This window comes from Protobothrops mucrosquamatus, unplaced genomic scaffold (genome assembly GCF_001527695.2).
Source record: "Protobothrops mucrosquamatus isolate PMUCROS unplaced genomic scaffold, P.Mucros_1.0 scaffold8313, whole genome shotgun sequence".
NCBI classification, from domain to species: Eukaryota; Metazoa; Chordata; class Lepidosauria; order Squamata; family Viperidae; genus Protobothrops; species Protobothrops mucrosquamatus.
Window position 1 is genome coordinate 1 of NW_015394109.1, and position 12653 is coordinate 12653.

Consider the following 12653-nt stretch of genomic DNA (forward strand, 5'->3'; position numbering starts at 1 on the left):
GGACACTGCATATGTCATAAATACATGCCAGTTGCAAAACACCTAAATTTTGATGATGTGATCACAGGGATGCTGCAAGAGTTGTTAAGTGTGAAAAACAGTCATGTCACTTTTTTAGTGGCATTGCAACATTGAACAGTCACTAAATGAATGGTGGTTAAGTCGAGGACTATCTGTGTGATGGTTCAAATGTATACTTGGTGGTCTCAAGAGCTACAGGTTTGTACTGAATTCAAGTTGGAAAGAAGTATAGATAACAGACACCAAAGGGGGGGGAAGAAAGAGAATATGGAGTTTCAGCTCCATTGGGGGAGGTAAAAATAATTCATGCAAAATTTTCAAATTTGAAGTTCCTTCACGTACAGGTAGTTGTCACTTAACAACCGCAATTGAGACGGAATCTTGGTTATTAAATGAAGCAGTTGTTAAGCAAGATGTCACGTGAATGCTGCACTCAGCAACCGCAATTCCAGCACTCCTGGTTGCAGTTGTTAAGCGAACACATGGAGCTAAAATCCTTATCTCCGTTTCTCTTCATGCCTTCTCACATGACCATGGTGTGTGTGTGTGTGTGTGTGAGTGTATAAGAGAGAGGGGAGGGGAGGGGAGGGGAGAGGAGGGGGGAGAGAGAGGGAGAGGGGGAGGGAGGGAGAGTGTTTTGTGATGGTCAGAAGTACTTTACAAGAGCTGTCTTTAAACTGAATGGTTGATAAGCGCCTAGCCCTTAAATGAGAGCTACCTATACCAGGGGTGTCAAACTCAATTTCATTGAGGGCCGCATCAGCATTGCGGTTGCCCTCGGGGGGCCGGGTGTGTGTGGCCAGGGTGGGTGCAGCCTACTGGGTGAGCATGGCTAGCTCTACATCGTTTACGTCAAGGGTGCCTGTGGGGGCTCAGCCTCTTGGCACTGTGAGAGCGCCCCACTGCCTGCCGAAACCCCTCCCCCGGAGTCCATCAAGCCGGATATGTGAAGTAGGCCAGGGCCATTTGCTGGCCACTTCCAGGCGATGGTGCATTTCTTCATTCCTCACAAAGGGTGACACCTCCCCAGCAAGCACCCAGGGGGCAGGGGCAATGCAGCAGGGGCTGGTTCCTCGCTGTTTCCAGACGGTCTTGTGGAGCTAAGACTGAATACGTTTCAACATAGATGGCCACCACAAAATTGTACATTGGCTCCCGGCTGGCCTGGGCCAGGGCCAAGGCAGCGGGGGCCGTTCCCTGTTTCCAGGATGGCTTTGCGAGCCACATGAAACCACTTCGTGGGCCGCATCCGGCCCCCGGGCCTTGTGTTTGACATGTCTGACCTATACCATCTATAAAATTGCCGTATGCCTGGCCAATTCTGAAACAGCAAACTTCAGCAACAGTTTCAATAAAATATATATTCTTACCCGACACCTGATCATCTGTCAGCCCAAATGCTGACAAGACATTTTTGTTGATTTCATCTTGATTTTTTAATGGATCAAAAGCAGACATACTTGCTGCTATAACTTGAGTAGACGGCTTGACAGTTGAATCGGCAGTAGTAGGCTTGTCTTCCCTACCCTCTGCAACATCTGAAACAGAGATGGAAATTTCCAGAGGCCTGATATTACGAAAATGATAGTAGTACTTAACACTGTTAAGTACCAAGCCCAAACTTTACAGATTTAAAGCAATTATAGCAAAAAGTTTCAAGGTGAAAATTCCAAACCCAAAATATTTCAATTGGACCTTATCAGAAATGATTCCTTATTGGAAAAAACATTTAGTCCTCACCTAAAACACCTCACTCAAACCAATTTTGCAGTCAGAATATTTCTTTTAAGAAAGGAAAGGCCACTTGATGCAGTGCTTAATGTGCTGGCCTAAAAATCAGGAGACTATGAGTTCTAGTCCCACCTCAGACCCGAAAGCCACCTAGGTGATCTTGGCCATTTACTACCCTGCAGCCCAACCCACCTCACAGTGCTGTTGTAAGAATAGGAGGAGTCATGTATATTTGCCACCTTGAGTTACTTATAAAAGAAATCATAAAGGCAGCATAAAATAAAACTAAATCGAGCAGAGTATTATAGGCTGCATTGGAGAGTTTATGGGGCTGTGTTTTTCTTTTTCTGTTTTTTTTCTTTTTACTTTGCAATTGATTTGTTATGATTATGAGGCACTCAAAGCTCTCATTTTAAAATGGGCAGCCATATAAATATTTTAAATAAACTAAATGGCAAATGAGGCTGGAACAGGACGTTTAGGGAACAGAGCATTTCCACCCTGGAATGTTTGCACATTTTTAGGCAAGCATAGTTTATGAGAAGGGACATCCACATCAATCTATTTTTAAGTAACAGTTATCAACTTACCATTTTCAGCCAGACTAGTAGAAAGTCCTGGCTCAGCAGGAGGTTCTAAGCAATCCAATAAACGATTCACTTTGTTGCGAAGCTCTATCAGTTCTCGGCGAAGGTATTTTACCTGATTTGACTCTAGCGGTCTTGGCTGCCCATTAACTATAAAACAGATATTATACTAATAAGTTTTCACAAGACAAGACAAGACAAAATAGTCTTAAGACCTTATAACTTGTATGAACTTCTTCGAAACAAATGATACGTACCGTCTATGTTACATGATTATTATTATTACCAAGCAAAATAAAATAAAAAAGTATCAAGCAATTTTTAACAATATTTTTACTTACCAAATAGTGTCAGTTTCAGGATTCTACTGCACTGAATTGCGAAGGAAAGATCTGAACTATCAAAGATTGTTATAAGATCTCCATCTGTTAATTAAGGAGAATGAGGAATCAGATACAACTTCCAAAAAAACCTCCCACATATCAGTGTCAGTCATTTAAAAATCTATTTCCAAAAGATAGCAAGCAGTTGGGAGAGGGCAGGAATCAAATAAAACCTGACAGTACAGGCAGAGTTGAAGTGCTGTCAAAACTTGTTCCAAGGTTTTGCTCCATAATCTGCAAGTAATAGTAGGGCAGCTTTGATATCATAAAGATTCTTTGTGATATATAAATTAAAAATGGGGCCCGCAGCCTGCCTCCTCTGCTAGCACGGGTGAGGTGGACCAATCCCACTGAGATGAGATGGTCCCTCAAGTAACCTGGACCGATGCCATGAGGGGCTTTAAAAGTGATTGCCAACACCTTGAATTGCACCCAGTACAGCTCGTGGAGAAGTGATGTTTCATAGTCCACTCTCGGGGCCCAAAAAACTTCCAGCACCACTGCACTCTGCACCAGCTATAGCTTCTGAATACTCTTCAAGGATAGCCTCATGTAGAACTGTTGCAGTAGTCCAAACATAAAATGACTATGTCTTATGACTATGTAGGGATGTTACCAAGACATTAAGCATATATATCATTGAAATTAATTTTTAGTGCAAAATTAGCACTAAATTTTCAAGTGGAGGTAATTAAAAATATTCACAGCAAATTTTCTAATAGGTACCTTAGGTACCTATTAGAAATAGGTATATAATACTTAAAGCTGTGCTATAGGTATATAATACTTAATAGGTATATAATACTTAATAGGTATATAATACTTAAAGCTGTGCTATAACCATTCATAGTATTTTTCATATAATAATGCTCCAAGATGCAATTATTGCCAGTCAATAATTAACAAGAAATGCCACTAAGCTTATCCAAGGTGCAACAATTACAAAATGCAACCACTCAGCTTATGCCATTTAATCGAGCTGTGAATAGGTTGAAAATGTTTTGAAAGAATGTTTGGGCTCTAGTACAAACAGAATATCTCTTTGCCATTTATTTAAGTATATACTTTTTCAGGATTCTATGCGAATTCTGAAAAAGGATGTAGCTACTCTATTAGTCACTTTAAAAATGAATGCTTTAATTATTCCATGGAAACAGCTGCTTTTTTCAAATACTCATATGGAAACATATAAACAAATGTCTGTCTGTTTTAATTACTAAAAATACTTCATTTGTAAGAGCTGTAATGCACTTCTGAATCATTTATGAAATGTGTAAGCTCCAGGGCTTTTTTTCTGCCGGAACGCGGCGGAACGGCGTTCCGGCACCTTTTTCCGGGCCGGCCGCACCGGAAATAGCCCCTCCCAAACTGGAAGTAGCCCCTCCCACATTTTACTTGCATCTTTTTTCTAAAGGGGCGGTCCTAGGGTTTGATGGGGGCGTGGCCAGGTTTGAGTTCCGCCACCTTTTCGCTGAGAAAAAAAGCCCTGGTAAGCTCTATTAGTGTTCCAACAAAAACCAGGAAAAAAAAATTCTGGTTAGTGCTAAACAAAAGACAAAGTTTGGATAATATATACCTGAGAAGTACTGTCTGAGGCTTTCCATTCAAATTGAAAATTATGTAAACTTTATACATATAGGTCAGAATTTATATTTACTGCATTAACTATTGTCTCTCCAGGGATTCACAAAATGTCTGCCCTCTAATTGTAGCAAGATAGGACTATATAAATCTCTCATTGAGAATACTGTAAGTGTCTTCATCAGTGCCCAACAGATTCATCAAGGACAGGTTATCTTTCCAAGCTGTTTCTTTCATCCACCTGCCTCTCCAATACAAGTCCACTCCCGTGGATAAATTTCATATTATGTCACTGGTTCCTAAATCTTAGATCTGCAACTCTTCATATTTTACTATAAAAGTTATGCCACACTTGTATCATTTTAAGGCAAACAGCCATTTTAGATTGATTTCAAACATGTGGCCAATGGCCCAACACAGAAGAAGATAAAACAAAGGAGGAGATACATATATAGTACAAGTGTGATTGTACAAAACGTTACTGCCTACAGAAAATCTGTTGCAATTTAATGATACAATCATATAGTAACTATACAATGTAAGATTCAATGTAACTCAGAAAGATCTAATTACACTGTATTATTCTGTATTTTGTAATTTCATAGGCTTTGAACGTGCTAGAAAAAAACGTGTTCCAAAGCAAAAGCTGAAGACTTCCATTAAGATTTTTCATTATTAAATAACATTAGAAAATAGAAGGTAAAAAATCCTACCTTCATCCTTATATTTTATGGTAACTTCATCGTTGCTCAGCAGTTTCCCCCTGAAAACTCTCTGCATCATGAGCACCAACTCATCATAGGTAATATCCTCATTGTGAATTGGAATTCTCCTAATATCATCACCCAGCTGAGCTTTAATTATAAGCTTTCCACTCAAATCCAGTTGGCCGTTCATAGTTACGACAGGTCTTCTTATAGAAATATAAAAATGGATTAGTAACATGAATATCTATCAATTTAATCAAAAGACAAAGTAGGCTCATGGTGGGGGAAAAGGAACAAAATTCTACTCTCCCCCCACCCCGGTGTGTGTGTATTCGTATATGTGCGTAAATAAATGGCAGGGCATTATTAACAGGAATATCTCATGCCCTGGCTTTTCAGTAGCTTTGTAAAATTCTGAAGGAAAGTTAGATTCCTTTCAAAGTGACCCAAACTGAATTTGCAATTTTAATTTTGAAGAACTGTCATTCTTAAAAAATACTCATCTATTTGGCACATTGAGGGGGAAAATTATGTGATTCCCTGCTGATTTTGTATGTTTGCCCACTGACAAAGAAATGATCAGTCTATAATTTTAATGGTAGGTTTATTTTAACAGTGAGAGACAGAATAACAAAAAAAAATCCAGAAAAAAGCATTTCAAAAAAGTTATAAATTGATTTGCATTTTAATGAGAGAAATAAGTATTTGACCCCTTCGCAAAACATGACTTAGTACTTGGTGGAAAAATCCTTGTTGGTAATCACAGAGATCAGATGTTTCTTGTAGTTGGTCACCAAGTTTGCATGCATCTCAGGAGGGATTTTGTCCCATTCCTCTTTGCAGATCCTCTCCAAGTCATTGAGGTTTTGAGGCTGACGTTTGCAACTCGAACCTTCAGCTCCCTCCACAGATTTCCTATGGGATTAAGGTCTGAAGACCGTCTAGGCTACTCCAGGACCTTAATGTGCTTCTTCTTGAGCCACTCCTTTGTTGCCTTGGCCGTGTGTTTTGGGTCATTGTCATGCTGGAATAGCCATCCACGACCCATTTTCAATGCCCTGACTGAGGGAAGAAGGTTCTCACCCAAGATTTGATAGTACATGGCCCCATCCATCATCCCTTTGATGCAGTGAAGTTGTCCTGTTCCCTTAGTAGAAAAACATCCGCAAAGCATAATGTTTCCACCTCCATGTTTGATGGTGGGGATGGTATTCTTGGGGTCATAGGCAGCATTCCTCCTCCTCCTCCAAACACGGCGAATTGAGTTGATGCCAAAGAGCTCGATTTGGTCTCATCTGACCACAACACTTTCACCCAGTTCTCCTCTGAATGATTCAGATGTTCATTGGCAAACTTCAGACGGGCCTGTACATGTGCTTTCTTGAGCAGGGGGACCTTGTGGGCACTGCAGGATTTCAGTCCTTCACGGAGTAATGTGTTACCAATTGTTTTCTTGGTGACTATGATCCCAGCTGCCTTGAGATCATTGACAACATCCTCCCATATAGTTCTGGACTGATTCCTCACTGTTCTCATGATCACTGAAACTCCACGAGGTGAGATCTTGCATGAAGCCCCAGATCAAGGGAGATTGACAGTTATTTTGTGTTTCTTCCATTTGCAAATAATCGCACCAATTGTTGTAACCTTCTCATCAAGCTGCTTGGCGATAGTCTTGTAGCCCATTCCAGCCTTATGTAGGTCTACAATCTTGTCCCTGACATCCTTGGACAGCTCTTTGGTCTTGGCCATGGTGGAAAGTTTGGAATCTGATTGTTTCTGTGGACAGGTGTCTTTTATACAGGTAACAAGCTTTAAGAGAGTGCTCCTAATCTCAAGTTTATTACTTGTATAAAAAACACCTGGGAGCCAGAAATCTTGCTGATTGATAGGGGATCAAATACTTATTTCACTCATTAAAATGCAAATCAATTTATAACTTTTTTGAAATGTGTTTTTCTGGATTTTTTTGTTGTTATTCTGTCTCTCACTGTTAAAATAAACCTACCATTAAAATTATTGACTGATTATTTCTTTGTCAGTAGGCAAACATACAAAATCAGCAGGGGATCAAATAATTTTTCCCCTCACTGTATGCTAAGAAATAAACAAATCTTTTAAAACATAAATCCAAAAATGTAGACACAGGGAAAAGTAAGAAATTATAAAGGACAATTGCAACTTTGTCAACCATACATACCATAAGCACAGTACATCATTGGCTAAAAGAGTGACACAGGCATCAAGATATTCATTGTCAGCATTTAAAGTTTCCATTTTAAAAAAAGATTTTTTGCCAAAATCTTGCAAGATTTCTGGAGTCATAATGTGAAATCTCACAACTTTTGTGTTGATTCTCATGAAGGATCATGAGATTTTGGGTGATTTTTTTTGTGGAGATGATGAAAACAATGTTTCAATTACTTTTGATAAAATTGGTTATTTTAAACAGTTGGAGCCCAATTTACTAATGACATATCACAAAATAATAAAAAACAGTTATCACTCTAACTTCATGATACTTTATACTTTGATAAATTCTATAAAAATATCAAATGTGTAAATTACCTGTTTTGCACTGGTTTCCAAAAGAATAATTCTTTTAACTTTCAGCTGGATGTCAAATACCCCGCCATACAGTGGTAATTAGCAAAATAGGCAGTAGTGCACAATACCTGCACAGAACATTAAGTTAGATTTAGTTTCCATTTTTCAAGAGACCAATATCATTCATAAACAAGTTTACACATAAATGTTTACATTCTCAAGATGTAACCCTGAAACTACACTGATTCCACTAGTCCTTGATTTGTATTATTGCAAAAATATCCTGCTTTTAAGTATTCCATTAAGAATAACTTAGGACTGTAAACCATATAACTCAGTTGCTCGGAGATCAAACCAACAGCCCAACTACCAACCCAAGCTACTAATATTCAAACACATCTCAGTGATCATGATACTTGGTGGCCAAAAGGTTAGACGTAGTTCAAAACTATAAAACAGTCACTTCTGTAATTCTAGAATAAAAAACCTGAATCTTGCTAGGAGGATCGAAGGTTGGAAAGAATACCCGAAAACGAACGTCTAAAAAGTTATAGTCCCTATATTTTAGATTGTTCCCATGTAAAACCTATATTTTAATATTTAATAATAGTGTCAAAAACGAGATGTTTTTTATAAATTTCAGTTTATCAAATCAAAACCAAATTCAAATAACACGTATAACAGCATATTGACAGCTCCCCGCCCAAAGCATACAGAAAAACTTTCCCTAATTCTCTATTACTGTAGATGTACAGTATTTCTTTCCTTCCAGTACTAAAAACTCCAAACAAAATTCTGAATGAATTTCACCTATGTCGGAGAAGAGAAAGGAGAGATCTCATTCAATAGGTAACATACATTATGAGGAACAATTAATCCAAGTGCTGTTGAATATGTTGTATTGCATTATCTTGAATTAGTGTTTGATTAAATAAAAGTCTTATATACACCAGGAGGGAGGGAAGGGGAGAGAAAGTATAAACAATTTGTTTCAATAATTACTATTTATTTATTAAGAACATGGCTGCCCAACTCACTCTCGGTGACTCCAGGTGGCTTACAAAGATAAAACCCAGTACACAAAACAATAAACCCCCTTTCCTCTGGCAACAACCAGACCAGCTGCTTGATGGGCTCAATATGCATTACAAAATAAATATTGTATCATGCAGTGACAAGCATAATTCAGCAAAATTGTTTGACGCAAACAGGAAAGAGGCTATCATCTACTGCTATTTAGATGAACTGAAGAATAATTTTAAATCTAATTGAGAATTCAGCCTTAATTTTTAATGAAATGTACATATTTTAAGTTGCAGCAAGAACTGTGATGCAATGTTACAGCCCTAAGAACAATCTCTGACTTTGGATATCAGAGAAATAGAAATACCAATTTATTCTTACTATTGTCAAGATCCAAACAAAAACATTTTGAAATGAAGTTCCCCCAAAAGTGTTTTTAAATACTGTATTATTTGTTTACATTTCTTCTGCTTTAACTTTTTGTTTGTAATTTAATGATTATATTGTAGAACAGGAAAGTATAAAGGAGTTAATCTATAGTGGCATACAGTAATTTTAAAAACCAACATCCATTTCAGAATCACCACTAAAAGATATTCCACAAGAATCCTACCAATATTTAAGATGCCATAAAGCTTACCATCTCTGCTGCATCAAATTAACTAATGCTCTGGAACTTTATACTACAGATAGTCCTGTTGCTAATTGAGAAAAGTTGTTAAATGAATTTTGCCTCATTTTACAATCTTTCTTGCTACAGTTGTTAAGTGAATCACTGCAGTTGTTTAGTTAGTAACACGGTTATTAAGTGAATCTGGCTTCCCCATTGACTTTGCTGGTCAGAAGGTTGCAAAAGGTGATCACCTGATCCCAGGGCACGGCAACCGTCATAAAAATGAGTCAGTTGCAAGTACCTGAATTTTGATTACACGATCAACAGTTGTAAGTGTGAAAAACTGTCATAAGTCACTTTTTTCAGTGCTATTGTAACTTCGAACGGTCACTAAATGAACTGTTGTAAGTCAAGGACCACCTGTACTGCTCTAGAAGTCATCTTTTCAGTTTAATTTGTAATCAAGAGACAGCCAAAATCTTACAAGTGAACTTGTTTTGGATATACATGAAGTTTTCAGTCCAATTTTCATTAAAAGCAGATAATTTGGGACTACATCTCGGCTAAAATTCTATATTCACTTATCTAAGAAGAAGTCTCACTGAACTCAACAACTGTCTATTTCGAGACATATAAGAATTGTACTGTGCATATGTTAAGGAATTACAGGTAGTCCTTGACTTACGACCACCACTGAGACCAGAATTTCCATTGTTGCAAGGCAGTTAAGTGAATTGTGCCCGATTTTACGACTTTTTTGCCACAGATGTTAAGCAAATCACTGCAGTTGTCAAGTGAATCATGTGGTCATTAAGAAAATCTGGCTCTTCCCACTGATTTTGCTTGCCATGAGCTGGCTGGAAAGGTCATAAAAGGCGATCACGTGAACCCCCCAGGATGCTGCAGCCATTGTAAATACATGATGGTTGCCAAGTGCCTGAATTCTGATTATGTGACTGTGGGGGTGCTATATTAGCTGTAAGTGTGAGGACTGGTTGTCAGTCACATTTTTCATTGCTCATGTAAGTAAATGAATGGTAAATAAATGAATGGTTCTAAGTAAAGGACTACCTGTAATTATAGCTTAAGTGTGGAATGCTTTACAGGTAGCCTTAACTTGCAACCATTCATTCAGTGACTGTTCAAAGCTTCAACAGCACTGAAAAAAGTGATTTACGACCATTGCAGCATCCTCATGGTCACATGATCAAAATCAGAATACTTGGCAACTGGTTCATACGTATGATAGTTGTAGTGTCCCAGGATCATGTAATAAACTTTTGTGACCTTCTGACCAGCAAAGTCAATGGGGAAGCCAGATTCACTTAACAGCCATGTTACTAACTTAACTGCAGTGATTCACTTAACTGTGGCAAGAAAAGTTGTAAAATGGGACAAAACTCACTTAGCAACAGAGAGTTTGGACTCATTTGTGGTCCTAAGTCAAGGACTACCTGTATTATGTACCTCTGGTTCAGTTTGAAGCATTACAAAGCAATTATTTTAATAAAAGCTTCCTTAAGTTGTGGTCTAAGAAGGAGAGCTTATTTAAATATATTATTTTAATATTTCACAGTGTTTACACAGCCTGCCTCATTCCTGGCAGACTCTAAAGATATTTTAAGAATACTTTCATATGAAAAACACCCCAAAGTCTTCCATCTGAGTATATTTAGCATAACTTAGTTTTATTTTAAGCATACAAAAAGCACCAATGCATTTTATAAGCCTACATCAGAAACCATCAAGTTCTTCAATTCCAATAAAGTAACATAATCACATAACAACTTTAAAAGATTTAAAAATTGAACACTTCTCAGTAGAATGCTCCACTTTGAGCAGTGATTAAGTATTAGAATCAAATAGGAGGCAGAATACCTATATTGTTGAGGAAATAAAGAGGTCCTGACAATAAAGAAATTGACGAGAGCTTGGATTCTTGAGAATTTTCAAATGAGACAAGTTTCCAAGTCATAAATGTGGAATAAATCCATTCATTTCAAAAGTCAGATTTTAAAGCAAAACCCTCCCTCTAACAATAACAGAATAACAGAGTTGGAAGAGACCTTGGAGGTGTTCTAGTCCAACCCTCTGCTCAAGCAGGAAACCCTACACCATTTCAGACAAATCTTGTCTTTAAAAACTCCAGTATTGGCGCACCCACAATTTGTGGACTCAAGTCGTTCCATTAATTGTTCTACGGTTGCTGGAACTGGGTATGTCTAGTTTAACGAAGAGAAGGACGAGGGAGGACATGATAGCAGTGTTCCAATATCTCAGGGGCTGCCACAAAGAAGAGGGAGTCAAGCTATTTTCTAAAATGCCTGAAGGCAGGACAAGAAGCAACGGATGGAAACTAATCAAGGAGAGAAGCAACCTAGAACTAAGGAGAAACTTCCTGACAGTTAGAACAATTAACCAATGGAACAACCTGCCTCCAGAAGTGGTGAATGCTCCAAAACTGGAAGTTTTTAAGAAGAGACTGGACAGCCGTTTGTCTGAAATGGTGTAGGGTTCCTGCCTGGGCAGGGGGTTGGAATCGATGACCTCCAAGGTCCCTTCCAACTTTATTATTATTATTAATTGTCAGGAAATTTCTCCTTAGTTCTATGTTGAATCTCTCCTTGAATAGTTTCCATCCATTGCTTCTTGCTCTGCCTTCAGATGCTTTGGAGAATAGGTTGACCCCTTCTTCTTTGTGGCAGCCCCTGAGACATTGGAACACCCCCTAGTCCAGTGGTTCTCAACCTTTTTAATGCTGCGACCCCAACCGGTCGTAAGTCGAGGACTAAACCGGTCGTAAGTCGAGGACTAACCGGTCGTAAGTCGAGGACTAGACCGGTCGTAAGTCGAGGACTATCCAGCCGGTCGTAAGTCGAGGACTTTCCCTGCCCGGGAGCGCCGCACATGCGTGGTTCCGCCCCCTGCGCCGGCCGAGGCATAGCTGGCAAGCGGCAGAGACGGAGCAGGCCAACCACCAGCTGGCCCAGCCCAAGGGAGGTAAGGCACCCCCCCGGAAAAGGGGGAAAAGTGGCGGACAAAAAAAATGGCGGACAGCCTTGCTTGGCGACCCCCATGAAATGGTCGATCGACCCCAAATGGGGTCCCGACCCACAGGTTGAGAACCACTGCCCTAGTCCTTCTTTTCATTACAATGGACATATCCAATTTCTGCAACCGTTCTTCGTTGGTTTTTCGCCTTCAGTCCCCTAATCACCTTTGTTGCTCTTCTCTGCACTCTAGATTCTAGAGTCTCAACCTCTCTTTTTTTATATATATATCGTGGAGATCTAGCTCGAATGACCTTGGCCATTCTGTCCCCTTCTTTCAAGCAACGATCCTTTGTAGCTTTTTAAATCAGGGATCACTGGGAGAACCACATTTGTCACAGCCCAGCCTCAGGGAACTTCATTTACAGAGGTACAAACTGCTCATTGTAATTTCCAGCATCAAACGGGGG

General features: G+C 39.1%; 1 protein-coding gene across 1 annotated transcript; it reads right to left on the reverse strand.

Annotated features, from left to right (window-relative positions):
• Positions 1-1391: 1391 nt before the first annotated feature.
• LOC107300747 (protein TFG-like) lies at positions 1392-7696 on the reverse strand (the record flags this gene model as incomplete). The annotated part of the gene is made up of 5 exons (XM_015830046.1): positions 7579-7696; positions 5017-5216; positions 2681-2764; positions 2343-2489; positions 1392-1559 (listed from the first exon to the last, which is right to left on the reverse strand). Coding segments are annotated over exons 2-5 (583 nt in total), but the record flags the coding sequence as incomplete, so codon positions are not given.
• Positions 7697-12653: the final 4957 nt, after the last annotated feature.